Raw genomic sequence first — 16,712 nt, forward strand, 5'->3', positions numbered from 1 at the left:
CTCCTCTGTCCCCAGACATCTGTTGAGTGTTGTAAGAAGAAGGGGGGATGCCACACAGTGGTAAAAATGGACTTGTCCCAACTTTTTTGGGATTTGTTGACGCCATGAAATTTGGAAACAACAGATTTTTCCCTTAAAATGATACATTCTCTCAGTTTAAACTTTAGATCTGTGATTTGTGTTCTATTCTGAATAAAATATTAGATGTTGGCACCTCCACATCATTGCACTCAGTTTTTATTCACAACTCGTTTAGTGTCCCAACTTTTTTGGAACCCGGTTTGTAGATGTTGGCACCTCCACATCATTGCATTCAGTTTTTATTCACAATTTTTTTAGTGTCCCAACTTTTTTGGAATCCGGTTTGTGTATATATATAATTTATTTATTTTCTGTGGGTGTGGCTTATATTCGGGTGTGCTCAATAGTCCAGAAATTACGGAATTTTACTTTAAAATAAAACTTATTGTCAGTATCTTTAGTTACTAAGTTTAATTATTATTATTAAGTTAGGAATGGAAAAATAGTTTGAAGCTAACTGAAGCTAACCTAGCCCTATCTCACTACACTAATTACACATTTCCAAAAGAGTATATGCTTTTCAAACGTAAGCCTGTAATCTTGAACAAATAAACGAGTGCACCAAGTGGGAGTAATTTGTAACACAGAACAACTCACGTCTTGCATGAACTTGCGGCAGACGGGGCGGATCTCCTTGCTTAAAGTTGCACTGAACATCATGACCTGCTTCTCGTGGGGCGTCAGTCGGAAGATTTCCTGAACGTCGTGCCTCATGTCTGAGAGAAAAAGGTTTCACTCAATAATTGTATCATTCTCTGCACATACAAAAACACCTAAAATGCTCATAGTCTTTAATAACGTCCCTCTCAGATCTGTCAGTTTTATGTCAGACTCATCCTAGTCGCGGACACTAGTCCCAGTCCTTCATTAAAGCAACTACTGGCTGACGGAGTCATTTACTCACCCAGCTGCTCCAGTATCTTATCGCACTCATCGAGCACAAAGTGTTTGATGTTCTTCACGCTGAGGGTCTTGTTTCGAATTAGGGCCAGGATACGCCCTGGAGTTCCAACAACAATGTGAGGGCAGTTCTTCTTCAGGACTTCCTCGTTCTTCTTGATGGCCAGGCCACCAAAGAACACAGAAACCTTGACGCTGGGCATGTACTTGGAAAAACGCTCATACTCTTTGCTGATCTGGAAGGCCAACTCTCGTGTGTGGCAAATCACAAGGACAGACACCTGGCACAGAGAAGGAGAGGACAGCCTTAATGACTGCTTGAGTCTTTACACAGAACACCTCATGCTGACAAGGACATCAAATAAACATTTAAATATATTTCATGGAATTGTTGGTGCTTCTTTTGTTGAAGATTTTACAAGTGCCTCCATGATGTAGGGCTCAGACCACCTCAGTTCATCCAGCCAGAAACCTTTCACGTGTCTCTGCAGCTCCTTTAGTAAAACCTTTCTGAGATATGCCCACAAAGATGAGCCCCCCCCCCCCCACACACACACACACACACACTTAAACTGCTGTTCTTTTATCACCAATCAAGTTGACTGACCCACATGGAAGTCTGTTGGAGTCAGCCTCTCCACCATCACAGACATCTACACCTCTACAGGTCCTTCTAAAAAAATTAGCACATTGTGATAAAGGTCATTATTTTCCATAATGTAATGATAAAAATGAAACTTTCATATATTTCAGATTCATTGCACACCAACTGAAATATTTCAGGTCTTTAATTGTTTTAATACTGATGATTATGGCATACAGCTCATGAAAACCCAAAATGCCTGTCCCAAAAAATTAGCATATTTCATCCCACCAATGAAAGACAAGTGTTTTTAATACAAAAAACGCCAACCTTCAAATAATCATGTTCAATTATGCACTCAATACTTGTCGGGAATCCTTTTGCATGAATGACTGCTTCAATGCAGCGTGGCATGGAGGCAATCAGCCTGTGGCACTGCTGAGGTGTTATGGAGGCCCAGGATGCTTCGATAGCGACCTTAAGCTTATCCAGAGTGTTGGGTCTTGCGTCTCTCAACTTTCTCTTCACAATATCCCACAGGTTCTCTATGGGGTTCAGGTCAGGAGAGTTGGCAGGCCAATTGAGCACAGTAATACCATGGTCAGTAAACCATTTACCAGTGGTTTTGGCACTGTGAGCAGGTGCCAGGTCGTGCTGAAAAATGAAATCTTCATCTCCATAAAGCTTTTCGGCAGATGGAAGCATGAAGTGCTCCAAAATCTCCTGATAGCTAGCTGCATTGACCCTGCCCTTGATAAAACACAGTGGACCAACACCAGCCGCTGACATGGCACCCCAGACCATCACTGACTGTGGGTGCTTCACACTGGACATCTGGCATTTTGGCATTTCCTTCTCCCCAGTCTTCCTCCAGACTCTGGCACCTTGATTTCCAAATGACATGCATAATTTGCTTTCATCCGAAAAAAGTACTTTGGACCACTGAGCAACAGTCCAGTGCTGCTTCTCTGTAGCCCAGGTCAGGCGCTTCTGCCGCTGTTTCTGGTTCAAAAGTGGCTTGACCTGGGGAATGCGGCACCTGTAGCCCATTTCCTGCACACGCCTGTGCACGGTGGCTCTGGATGTTTCTACTCCAGACTCAGTCCACTGCTTCCGCAGGTCCCCCAAGGTCTGGAATCGGCCCTTCTCCACAATCCTCCTCAGGGTCCGGTCACCTCTTCTCTTTGTGCAGCGTTTTCTGCCACACTTTTCCCTTCCCACAGACTTCCCACTGAGGTGCCTTGATACAGCACTCTGGGAACAGCCTATTCGTTCAGCAATTTCTTTCTGTGTCTTACCCTCTTGCTTGAGGGCGTCAATGATGGCCTTCAGGACAGCAGTCAGGTCGGCAGTCTTACCCATGATTGCGGTTTTGAGTAATGAACAAGGCTGGGAGTTTTTACAAGCCTCAGGAATCTTTTGCAGGTGTTTAGAGTTACGTCGTTGATTCAGATGGTTAGGTTAATAGCTCGTTTAGAGAACCTTTTCATGATATGCTAATTTTTTGGGACAGGCATTTTGGGTTTTCATGAGCTGTATGCCATAATCATCAGTATTAAAACAATTAAAGACCTGAAATATTTCAGTTGGTGTGCAATGAATCTGAAATATATGAAAGTTTCATTTTTATCATTACATTATGGAAAATAATGACCTTTATCACAATATGCTAATTTTTTTAGAAGGACCTGTAGATGCAGGAAGAGGGTCACCTGCATCATGAAAGACCCCACACACCCAGCACGCTCACTTTTTGCCCTGCTCCCATCAGGAAGGAGGTTAAGGAGCATTAAGTGTAGAACCACTAGACTGAGCAACAGCTTCTACCCTGAGGCTGTTAGACTCATAAATCTCTAACCAGAATAATCACTTTGAAAAACCACATCATGTTGCTGCTGATCCGTTTCATGTTGCTGCTGATCTGTTTCATGTTGCTGCTGATCTGTTTCATGTTGCTGCTGATCTGTTTCATGCTGCTGTGTTCATTCGTACTCATCTGCTCACACAGACTCATGTTCGTGCTGCTGTTCGGCATATTGTTTTTATGCTATTAGTGCTTAGTGTATTTTTAGTTAACATTTTTCTTAGTTCATATCTTAGATCTTATTACTGTTTTTCTTTTAAATTTTATACTTTTGTTGGATATAATTGGGACCCTGTGTACACAATTTCGTTCCACCTCATGTATCACATGAATGACAAATAAAGAACCTTGAATCCTTGAATTAATTAAGCTAGTGTAGCAAAGCCCAAAGAGTGGAGTGCAACTAAACCACCACTGAGAGGGAAAGAAGGTGTCTCACATCCAACTTAAAGGTGTTCTGCTAATGGGGTTACTGCTTGTATCACACTTTCCAATAACTGCACAACACAATGTTGGGCATAAAATGTTGACATCAGAAAAGAAAGAAGAAAACAGAGATAAATCCACAGATACCAAGGTTAGCAACGTGCACAGAACTGTGACTTCCATGATGTGGAAAATGAGCATGATGGAAAAAGTCCCGGTCTGCTACAGGCATCCAGAAATAACATTTACCAGTAAACACTAAGTTTACAGCAGAGCAACAGCTACATTTTTAGGTAGTCTTTACTGTCTGTTCCAAAGTAAAACAGAACTTGTCTTAAGCATAAAACTATCTATAATTTAAAAACATTTCTAAAAGTACATTCACACAACAAATAAAAGCAGTTCAGTCTATTATGTGTCATTTAAAACACTTATTGCAGAGGGGATAAAAATGTTTTTTAAATGTTTTTCCGTGTCCCTGAGGTTCTGCATCGTCTGCTTGATGCCAGTAATGCAACATGGGGGTGCAGTGGGTGAGACACGGCCCTGGAAATGAGGGTGGCTTTCCTCACCACTGAACACCTGTACAGTTGAGTCACAGGGAGTTGAGCTGTTTTCAGCATTTTGATGGCCTGATATCTTAAGCAGGAGAGTTGTGTTTTGGTCATGAAGGTGGGAAAATTGAATCAAGATGACCTGTTGTAAAAATTAATCAATTCAATAGGTGATCAATAAACGAGGGTTAAAACACCTTTGCATACTGCTGTGAAGGGAATTTTGGTAAAGGCTGCTACAGTGAGTAAAATAAGTATTTGAACATCCTGTGACTTTGCAAGTTCTCCCACTTAGAATCATGGAGGGGTCTGAAATTTTCATCTTAGGTGCATGTCCACTGTGAGAGACATAATCTAAATTTGAAAAAAATCCGGAAATCACAATGTATGATTTTTAAAATAATTTATTTGTGTGTTACTGCTGCAAATAAGTACAGTGCCTTGCGAAAGTATTCGGCCCCCTTGAACTTTTCAACCTTTTGCCACATTTCAGGCTTCATACATAAAGATATAAAATTTTAATTTTTTGTGAAGAATCAACAACAAGTGGGACACAATCGTGAAGTGGAATGAAATTTATTGGATGTGTCAAACTTTTTTAACAAATAAAAAACTGAAAAGTGGGGCATGCAATATTATTCGGCCCTCTTGCATTAATACTTTGTAGCGCTGCCTTTTGCTGCAATTCCAGCTGCAAGACTCTTGGGGGTTTGTCTCTATCAGGTTTGCACATGGAGACACTGAAATTCTTGCCCATTCTTTCTTGCAAAACAGCTCGAGCTCAGTGAGGTTGGATGGAGAGCATTTGTGAACAGCAGTCTTCAGCTCTTTCCACAGATTCTCGTTTGGATTCAGGTCTGGACTTTGACTTGGCCATTTCAACACCTGGATACGTTTATTTGTGAACCATTCCATTGTAGATGTGTCTTTATGTTTTGGATCATTGTCTTGTTGGAAGATAAATCTCCGTCCCAGTCTCAGGTCTCTTGCAGACTCAAACAGGTTTTCTTCCAGAATGTTCCTGTATTTGGCCCCATCCATCTTCCCATCAATTCTGACCATCTTCCCTGTCCCTGCTGACAAAAAGCAGGCCCAAACCATGATGCTGCCACCACCATGTTTGACAGTGGGGATGGTGTGTTCAGGGTGATGAGCTGTGTTGCTTTTACTTCAAACATATCATTTTGCATTGTGGCCAAACAGTTCGATTTTGGTTTCATCTGACCAGAGCACCTTCTTCCACATGTTTGGTGTCTCCCAGGTGCTTGTGGCAAGCTTTAAACAACACTTTTTATGGATATCTTTGAGAAATGGCTTTCTTCTTGCCACTCTTCCATAAAGGCCAGATTTGTGCAGTGTACAACTGATTGTTATCCTATGGACAGACTCTCCCACCTAAGCTGTAGATCTCTGCAGTTCATCCAGAGTGATCATGGACATCTTGGCTGCATCTCTGATCAGTCTTCTCCTTGTTCCAGATGAAAGTTTAGAGGGACGGCCGGGTCTTGGTAGATTTGCAGTGATCTGACACTCCTTCCATTTCAATATGATTGCTTGCACAGTGCTCCTTGGGATGTTTAAAGCTTGGGAAATATTTTTGTATCCAAATCCGGCTTTAAACTTCTCCACAACAGTATCTCAGACCTGCCTGGTGTGTTCCTTGGGCTTCATGATGCTCTCTGCGCTTTGAACAGAACCCTGAGACTATCACAGAGCAGGTGCATTTATACAGAGACTTGATTACACACAGGTGGATTCTATTTATCATCAGTCATTTGGGACAACATTGGATCATTCATAGATCCTCACTGAACTTCTGGAGTGAGTTTGCTGCACTGAAAGTAAAGAGGCCCAATAATATCGCATGCCCCACTTTTCATTTTTTTATTTGTTAAAAAAGTTTGACACATCCAATAAATTTCAATCCACTTCACGATTGTGTCCCACTTGTTGTTGATTCTTCACAAAAAATTTAAATTTTATATCTTTATGTTTGAAGCCTGAAATGTGGCAAAAGGTTGAAAAGTTCAAGGGGGCCGAATACTTTCGCAAGGCACTGTATTTGAACACCTGCCAATCAGCAACAATTCTGGCCCTCAAAGACCTGTTAGTCCGCCTCTAAAAAGTCCACCTCCACTCCACTTATTATTCTAAATTAGAAGCACCTGTTTGAGGTCATTAGCTGCATAAAGACACATGTCCACCCCACACAATCAGTAAGACTCCAACTACTAACATGGCTAAGACCAAAGAGCTGTCCAAAGACACCAGAGACAAAATTGTAGACCTCCACAAGGCTGGAAAGAGCTACGGGGCAATTGCCAAGCAGCTTGGTGAAAAAAGATCAACTGTTGGAGCAATTATTAGAAAATGGAAGAAGCTAAACATGACTGTCAATCTCCCTCGGACTGGGGCTCCATGCAAGATCTCACCTCGTGGCGTATCAATGATCCTAAGAAAGGTTAGGAATCAGCCCAGAACTACACGGGAGGAGCTGGTCAATGACCTGAAGAGAGCTGGCACCACTGTTTCCAAGGTTACTGTGGGTAATACACCAAGATGTCATAGTTTAAAATCATGCATGGTACGGAAGGTTCCCCTGCTTAAATCAGCACACGTCCAGGCCCGTCTTAAGTTTGCCCATGACCATTTGGATGATCCAGAGGAGTCATGGGAGAAAGTTATGTGCTCAGATGAGACCAAAACAGAAGTTTTTGGTCTTAATTCCACTCGCCGTGTTTGGAGGACGAAGAATGATGAGTACCATCACTAAAACACCATCCCTACTGTGAAGCATGGGGGTGGAAACATCATGCTTTGGGGGTGTTTTTCTGCACATGGGACAGGACAACTGCAGTGTATTAAAAAGAGGATGACCGGGCCATGTATTGCGAGATTTTGGGGAACAACCTCCTTCCCTCAGTTAGAGCATTGAAGATGGGTCGTGCCTGGGTCTTCCAACATCACAATGACCCGAAGCACACAGCCAGGATAACCAAGGAGTGGCTCCGTAAGAAGCATATCAAGGTTCTGAAGTGGACTAGCCAGTCTCCAGACCTAAACCCTATAGAAAATCTTTGGAGGGAGCTCAAACTCCATGTTTCTCAGCGACAGTCCAGAAACCTGGCTGATCTAGAGAAGATCTGTGTGGAGGAATGGGCCAAAATCTCTGCTGCAGTGTGTGCAAACCTGGTGAAAAACTACAGGAAACCTTTGACCTCTGTAACTACAAACAAAGGCTACTGTACCAAATATTAACATTGATTTTCACAGGTGTTCAAATACTTATGTGCAGCAGTAACACACAAATAAATTATTACAAAATCATACATTGGGATTTCCTTTTATTTTTTTTAGATTATGTCTCTCACAGTGGACATGCACCTAAGATTTAAATTTCAGACCCCTCCATAATTTCAAAGTGGGAGAACTTGCAATGTCGCAGGGTGTTCAAATACTTATTTTACTGTAGATGTTTGTCACTAACTAATGTTAAATGAATGTGTGTGAGTTACAGAGTTGTTTTTCCTCTCAGAGAGGAGCCTGTAGGAGTACCTGATAACTCCAAGGACACCTCCGTGTCAAAGCTGGAAAGCTGAGGTCATCTTGACTTCACCTCTGTCTGATAAGCATGTATTATAAAACACTTCCTGCCTCACTGTCCGGTGCAGGTATTCATAGCCGAGAACCAAGCACGTAACTTTGCCTGTTGTGAACTCTGCCCTTGCAAGTACAGACTGGTTAAAAATCTTCTCGTGTCCTCAGAGTGGCTTATTTGAGTAAATAGATAATAATAGGACATTTATTTATCCAACAACTGCTATACTAACGCTATACTAGTTTTAGCACGATTGACTGGAACCACAAAAAACGTGACCATCAGCTTTTCACTTCAGCAAACTTGCCACACAAGAAATACATCAGCAGAAGCAAGATGTGGGTTTACTGCAGGGTTTGTAGCTGCATGTGCAAAACAAAAAGTTTCTCATAATAAAAAGATGTGTATTTATGTGAAGAATTGACAGAAAGCAATACTAACTCATGTAGAAGCAGCTGAAAGCTGCAAACCTTCAAAAAAAAAAAAAAAAAACAATCTAACAAAACGATAGTAAAACTGCAGCATCAAAACGGTTATCAGTGAGTCAAAACATTTACTATAAAATAGTTTTACACTATGTTTAATGTAACGGTTATGAAATAATAGTGGCATTTTAACTTTATATGTAAAGAACTTTAATTTGGGAGAGCAATGACTGCATCTTTACTCTCACATGAAACACACCTAACTTTATTTTACAGAGAAACTGGAATATACACATTTATACATACATACAGGAAGATATTAAACATCTGAACAAAGCGTTAAATGTTCTGTTGACATGGTTCATACACATTTCCTATTATATAATTTCTTCTTTTTTCCTCACTAGCTCTCTAACAAGGCACACGCATTCCTCCCCGCTCCCTGTTCTCTTCCTGCTTTTTTGCTCTCGGTCTGTGTATCGGAGCAGCTCCTATTTTTACACATCTTTCCAAAATGAAAACTACTGTTTTGGATCTGAACAACTGGACGTTCAATGTAAATTACAAAATGTCTTCAATAAAGCGACAGGGTCCTGGAGAACCCTCGTCTGCTCGGACGACACGCATACAAGCTGGACATATCTCTGGGGGTGATGTGTCTATCTCTGTTGTTGATCGAGGACGCCAAAATTTCATATAATTGGATTTATGATAACAGGTTTCTTGGTTTTGGAATAGTCTGGATCCTGGTTTATCAACATACAAAGAAGACGGCTGCAGCTAATTTGGCCCACGTCAAGCTGCTGTCTATGTGATGGTTGGTTCATGCTTTGAGGACTCAAAATCAGCTGATTTACCAGCTAAACCGTAAGATGGAAGTGATTTGAATCGCAGGCCACCTGCAGCTTTGGGACTCGGCAGCATGAAAACGACCTTGAAGAGGCTCATAAGCACGGACCAGTGGAATGCACCCTGATCTGGCCATTTTGGACCTTGGAAGTATCAGTTCAGACTCTAGGCTGACGGAAAAATAGCCTGCCTGAATAAATCAACAATTGTGATTATCTGAATTGGACCCCCGGTTGGCCTCGAAACAGGCCAACTTATCAATTTCTCCTGGGAAGTGTGTAAACTAAGGAAAGGCTTTGTCTATCGCAACCCCCCTCCCCTTCTGTGAAGACTTGTCAGAACTGTGCCAGCTGACCATCATCTTATCGGGACAATGGACTATGTGTTAGTTCTTCATGGACCGCCTCGTCGTAAATGCATATGTAACGTGTTCATAAATGTGCTTTAGCTGGCAGAGTTTTTTGATGTCTTAAATTGTGTCCTGTTAGGACCAGGTGTGAAGAGATCTTTTTTGTAATGCCACTATCCTCTCCTAATGGCTTTGTCCCTTTTTCGATCTAAAAAAATGTATTCAGAAAAGAATAAGAAGGCCGCACTTGTAGCAGCAGCTTCGTGCACTCTGTCCATCTTTCGGACAGCTGTACATACAGACATATTCTCGTATCTTGGTGCAATGATAAAGCTTGATCTGATTCTGATCAATTTATTGATTTCTGTGGACTTTTAGCTGATGTTCTTCATACAGAGGGTCTGGACATGAATGAGGGACACTTTTATTCAAACATCTGTACATTTCCTGGGAATGTTTGCACTGTGATGTCTTTACTGTCAGTGATGCAAAGTAAAAATATATAGTAAAAGGAAGTGTTGCTAAATGTTTTCTATTGGTGGTGTAATGCTGATGGCTGAACATCTTCATCGAGGAAGTTTAAACATAAAAAAGTGAGTATCCTGATTATTGTCCTTTTCTTCCATACAAAACACAATGCTCTTCATCTGAACATTAAAAAAATAACTAAATTATTTAGAAAAGGCAACAGAGGAAAAAGAAGTAAGGAAACAACGATCTTTCTCCTCTCTGTTGAAAAATGTTACAAAAACTCTGGTAAATTGAAAGATTTTATGTTAAAATTTGTCAATATTTATTAAATTTGGGATATTTTTGTCAATTGAGTTTAGCAATTCACCACCCCATATTACATTTCTTGGGCGAAAAACGTTGGTTCCTCCATAAATCACAGAATTCAGAAAAAATAATTAAGAATAGAACAGAACCTGGGACAACATATTTTTTGTGAGGGGAAACTACCGTAATTGCAGTTGTACAAGCCGCTACTTTTGTCTCACACTTTGTACCCCACGATTTATATGCAGGAGCGTCTTGTTTAAGTGTTTTTTCATAATTTTCAAAATTTATATTTTTATATTTTATTTTGAAAGACTTCCTGCCGTCTCTCAGTAGTTTCCTGCCACTGACTAACATTTTCCGTTGACAGAGCTGGGGGCTTGTGGCTCCCGACACCCCGCCCCTCATGGGGGCAGGCATTAGTGACACAGAGAGAACGCCCTCAGGTAATCAATGTACAAGGCCTTTTGCTCACAGTTTCAAATTCCTACCATAACTCCACCCACTCTGTCATCATGTGATCAGAAGTCTAACCTGAATGACCAACAAGGTACTCTTGAGGACCAATCCCCAAGATAAACATGAATTAATTTCTTCAGTTAGTTCCTGTGGTACCAGATTTTGCACTTCATGGACAGCCCTGTTCATTTGTTCAGCGATAACGGAAAATGCACGGAGAATTTCTTATGACGCAGATTTCATGTTAAAAGCGATCGGCTGAAGAGGAGGACAGAGCTGCTTCCTGTAAGCTTTGCATCGACGTGTCGATGGTCAGGATTGGAGAAGCCAAACAGTCAAGTCTGGTACATGTTTGAATAAAATTTTTTTTTATTATTTCTGTGTGACATCTTTCTCTGACAGTGAATACACATTTAAATACCAGGATCTCATTTTAAACTCACATCCGAACATGAAGCGGAGAAACAGAAAGGAGTTCCCCCATCCCCTCCAGTCATGAGAGCACAGTGGTGGAGAAGTTGTCAGATTAATTTTTAAAGCAGTCAGTCAAGACGTACTTAAATAAGTTTTTTTAAATCTTTCTGTGTACGGTAAATAAGTGTTTAAATACCAGTATCTCACTTAAGCTTAAAAAGGGGCATTAAACAGAACTGAGGAGACGTTGGGGAGGGAGGGGCTCTTCCCCTCCTCCTCTGTCTCTTCATATGCTTTTCTGAGTGGAAATCACATCAAATTTATTTTGAACGTACATTTAAAAACAGCAGTTGTTAACAAGTGTTTAACAATAAAAATCAATGGTACTAATTTAATGAATATTTACCACATTCTATCGGTACATTTGACTTTGGTCACATGACCTAGATAAGACTGGGTTTTACCGGTAAATAATTTTAAAATAATTTCAGTTACGTAGGTGTTTGGCACTGTTCTGTCCAGGGATTACGCTTAGATAGTTATTGTGTTCATTTTGTAGATATAACGGTTGTAACCAAGAGTCAGACAGTGAAGCTTCATGAAGACATGATGATCTTGCAGTCTGAGTGTGTGTTGAACGTATTCGGTGAAAAGCCATCTGCTGGCTGGTTCTTGTATTACAAGAAAGCTGCGCGCAGCCCGGAGCGGACTGGGCACAGATTCTGAACAGTGGATGCCTGCGGCTTAATAACTGGAGCGTCTTATATATGTACAAAATTATGATTTATCTTATATTTAAAAAGTGCAGCTTAGACACAGTGTGTTCTAAAGTCCGAGAATTACGGTACACAGATTTCAGGCAGCCTAAACCTAATGGTCCACTTGAGGGTTTTTTATTTTTTGCAGAAAAATACATATCAGTTTTGTTAAGCCTAATTTAATGTATGTGCAAAAAAACACGTTTATTTCAATATTTCAGCTGGCTGACAAAAACATATTTTATGATAAAAAAAAATAAAAAAAGAGTAAAATATGACTGGAAAAGTTGGACAGTGAAGCCGAGAAACAAAGAGCAGCATCAGCATTAGAGACACTTGAAAGTGTTTGAGGAGAATCTCACCTGTCCGTCCACTGGTTCGATCTGCTGCAACGTGGCGAGAACAAACACGGCCGTCTTTCCCATCCCAGACTTGGCCTGACACAGGATGTCCATGCCAAGGATCGCTTGAGGAATGCACTCATGCTGAACTTAAAATAAAACAAATGTAATAATGATGAGTGAAAACATCAAAAGTGGTGCTTAGTTTAGGGTTTTTTTTTTAAATGGCATGCAGGAGATCAGATGTTTTTAGAGTGAAGGGGCTGCAGATGTAAACACTGAGCTGACGTTTTGTTGCAATTCCTCTGTTAACGGGAAATGTGACAATCAATTTTTGTCTTTTACTTTTTAACAGGAAAACATTTAAAATCACTGCTAATATTTGGGCAAACTCACCGATTTGCAAGTTTTTGTATAATGTCACGTTTTCATGCTCAAATTTTCAGTCAATTAAAATTCAAACTTTCTAAGACGTTTTAAAGATCTTTATGGCTCAAATTTAAGACATGCATGAATAACAAAACACGTCATGTTTAAAGAAAATCTTCTAATGTAACAAATCTCTTAATCTTTCATTCAAATTCACTCCAAATCATTCAAAAGACTACAACAAACCAGTTTCAGGAACAGAGAAACTGGAATACCTCTTGAAGACTGACTGTTCATAAATAAATGAACTCTTACAGATCTGCTGCATGATGATGGGTCTTTAAGTTTTGTTACAGCTTTAAAACATCTGAAATGCTCAGAACTACAACACTCAGAACACTCAGAACAAATAAATGCCAACGGTGTAAAAGCAATGAATGAACAAACATAACTAAATGTATTTTAAGAAATAAAAGGGAGAATTTATTTATATTTAAACATGACTTTTTAAAACCCTGAAAAAACTGATAGTTTTTTTTATCATTAAACTATTCCTCACCTTCTGAAGGATGCTCAAACCCACAGTCAACGATGGCCCGGAGCAGCTCTGGTTTCAGGAGGAAGTCTCTGAAGCCCGAGCTGTGGATGGAGACATAGGAACCCTTAACGTCCTTTTTAACTGCTGGTGTACCGCTTTCAGGGAATCCCTGTGGCTCCTCGTCCTCCTCATAGTCCAAAAGTTCATTATCAACATCATTTTCTGCCATCTAGAGGAAAATACATAAAAAAAAAGAGTTTATATTTTTCAGCTTTAATGTGCATGTTTATATTTCAAACAACGGCCATTAAGTCTTGGGGGAATTAATCAAATGTATCCAAATTCTTCCATCCATTACTCAGATAATGCTCTCCTATGATTATTACTCTGGTAGTACATTTTGGCAGTTTACCGGTCAGGAAAATTAAAATGCACAATAATACAATATCTCAGAAAAAATATTAGCGAAGCACATTTTGCTGCTCGTTGATTTGAATGTGTTATGAGGCCATTTTTAAACATCCTCCTACAGAGCGAAAGATAGTTTAGAAGTTGACAACATTCAGTTTAGCTCATTTATTCAGCTGTGGCTGAGTGCTTAGAGAAGTCGTCCTCCAATTGGAGAGTTGGGGTTTCAATTCCACCAGCAGTCACATGTTGAAGTGTCTCTGGGTAAAACACTGACTGACCCCCTCATTGCCTCCGATGCATGTCCCATCGATGTATGAATGTGATAAAGCTCTGATTACTCTCTACAGATTCAGTTTATCTATGTAGAGCTGTATGCATGTGTGTGGAGGTAAATGAGGGCACAGATTGTGTTGTGAAGAGATGTGAGCATCTTGATTAGACAGAAAGGTGCTACATAAGTACTGTCCATTTAAGTGGAGAATCGAACAACTAAATAAAGAGATTAGATTTCACAGAGAAACAAAGATTCAAGAGCTAAAAAACAGAGGTGTTTAGTTTTGGGCTTGTTTGCAGGACCTGGACTCCTCGAGTCAAACATGAAGTCCTCTTTAGATCGAAATATTGTAGTCAGCTGTGAGGGCGTTTGTCTGACAGCAGAAGGCTAGACCAAACTGAGTCATGAAATACTCTAAAGATCCCAACAGTAAATCTACAACAAAATGGCCAAAAAGGAAAAAATAAATAAAAATGTTGCCAAAGTTTAGTCCAGGCCCAGATGCCAATCTGATTGGGATGTTGTGATGGGACCTTAAAAGCGATCTTTAGAAACAAAATGCCAACAAACTGAAGCAATGTTGAGGAGTGGGCCAAAAGTCCTGCATGACACAGTAAGGTCTACAGAAGATGCTTATCATAAGTTGTTGCCTCTCAACATGAGTCTAACACATACTAAATCATAGGGGGAGGGGACTTAAGTTTACACAATACAACTGAATACTCATGTATAATATGTCATATTGTTTTTTTATCTTACATTCTCGCAATTTAATTGTAAAACCTAGTAAAGTTAGTTAACATTGGCTGATACAGAAAATTTCCAAAAGATGGTAAATGGACTGTACTTATACAGCACCTTTCTATCTTATTTCAAGACACTCAAAGCGCTTTACCCTACAATCTGTGCCTCATTAGATCACATTCATACACTGATGGGACACACATCAGAGGCTATGAGGGGTTCAGTGTCTTGCCCAGGGACACTTCGGCATGTGACTGCTGGTGGATTCGAACCCCCAACTCTCCCAAGTAGGTATCGCTGCAGGCAAATTCGGAAGGCGTATCTGGGGGGCCACGTCTGATTGGATGAGGCGTATCGGGAGGCTTATATCTGATTGGACTATAGGAAAATTGGCGTGTCTGATGGTCACTTCTGATTGAACGATAGAAAAATGGGCGTGTCTGGCCGGCCACGTCTGATTGGACGATAGAAAAAAAGGCTGAATGATAAAAAGCCATTTTTGTTAACCACAGACACATTATGTCTAAAAACAAGGAGTTATTGGCAGATTGTGTTAACCACAGGCATATTATGTCTATGGTGTTAACCGGTTCAACATTAGCGGCGTCTCCATAACTTTTTTCCGCCTCTCCTAACACAGAACTTCCGGTTACATTTCAAAATAAGAGCAACATAACTGGGTAGTGGGGAGGGCTAAATGTTTTTTTTTTTAAATACCTAGCCGTAACATTAAAAAACAAAATCCATTTTGGTTGTTGAAAAATGTGAAAATAGTTACAATCGATTCATAAAGAAAGAAAAATATTAATGATACTTAAACTGGCCTTGGGACAAAGGATGTTTCCTTTAACTTCACATTTTCTTGTTCAACCTGCAGTCAGTGCAGATGAGTGATTGTCAGTTTCTGTAAGATTTCTGCAACTGGAGCAGGTATTTCTGTTTACTGGTTAACTTCCTCAGCTGTCTCACATTTTAAGGGTCAACCCTACTCCATGTTTCAGCTCCTTTCATAGATCAGAACTCATAGAAGAGCATTTCTAAAGAGCAAATTTTGTTTTTAGCGTTTGTTTTGGGTCATTATCTCGTCATAGGACTCATGATCTTTAATTGAGACCAGACTTTTTGGACAAATGGGAGCATGTTTCGCTTCAGATGCTTCATATTTCATTTTACCCAGATCACACTCAAGCCAACCTGTGTCAGGTGCAGCCTACAACCAAGAACAAGAGAATCTTCTTGTGTTTGACAGTAGATTTAACATGGGTTCTTAGAAACCTTCAGTTTTAAAAAGAGTTGACGTAACTTAACTAAAGAGCAGCAAATACAGCTGTCAATCAGTGCTTGCCCCCCCACACGCCTATTAGCCAGAAACGCCCACTTTTGGTCTGCAGAGAACCCCTTCTCAACTCTCGGAGGACTGCTCCTCTGGACTGCTCCTCTGGACTGCTCTAACCACTCAGCCACAGCCACCCTAAAAAAAGAGAAAAATAATCATTTTTATAACCACAGTTTACATTAGAATACCTATTTCAAATTAAACAGTAGCAAACTTTAGTAAATATATTTAAAATACTCCGTGATAAGACCAGCTCATGTGATTTATATTAGTTAAAATGACTTTGTTGGATAATGTAACAACCAAATGAGCTGTTTTTCAGCAGGTTAGTTTGGCTAACGTTAGCAGTTCGTTACAAAACCCAAAAATTATCAAAACGAGAAAGGCAAGGTTAACAAACTCACAAACAGACTGGCACATAAAATACATTTATAAACCAGAAGCATATTTCATTCAAAGTGAGTGCAGCTCGCTGCCATGAGTTGGAATGAAGCCACATAAACAATGGATGGAGTCATTCTCTTTCATTCAGTCACTGTTAGCCGCAGGCTAGCAGGGACGAACACTACTCCCCAATCCCCAAACTCACAAACATAACAATGTTTTGGATGTATTGTTGCAAGGCATCAGCATTTTTGAAACCAAACTTTTAACTGCATCCA

The 16,712-nt window shown here is 40.2% G+C and overlaps 1 protein-coding gene across 1 annotated transcript in view; it reads right to left on the reverse strand.

Moving 5' to 3' along the window:
- Positions 1-16,107, reverse strand: part of LOC119422497 (ATP-dependent RNA helicase DDX39A) — a 17,025-nt gene extending 918 nt beyond the window's left edge. Inside the window, exons 1-5 of the mRNA XM_037689872.1 lie at positions 16,093-16,107; positions 13,307-13,514; positions 12,400-12,527; positions 986-1,262; positions 679-797 (exon numbers count right to left, since the gene is read on the reverse strand). Of these exons, the coding sequence (XP_037545800.1) occupies positions 679-797; positions 986-1,262; positions 12,400-12,527; positions 13,307-13,514 (732 nt within the window). The 5' untranslated portion in view covers positions 16,093-16,107. The remainder of the gene's footprint in view (positions 1-678; positions 798-985; positions 1,263-12,399; positions 12,528-13,306; positions 13,515-16,092) is intronic.
- Between the last annotated feature and the right edge of the window lie 605 nt (positions 16,108-16,712).

The sequence above is a fragment of the Nematolebias whitei genome, chromosome 16, assembly GCF_014905685.2.
Source record: "Nematolebias whitei isolate Nwh7 chromosome 16, NemWhi1, whole genome shotgun sequence".
Lineage (NCBI taxonomy): Eukaryota > Metazoa > Chordata > Actinopteri > Cyprinodontiformes > Rivulidae > Nematolebias > Nematolebias whitei.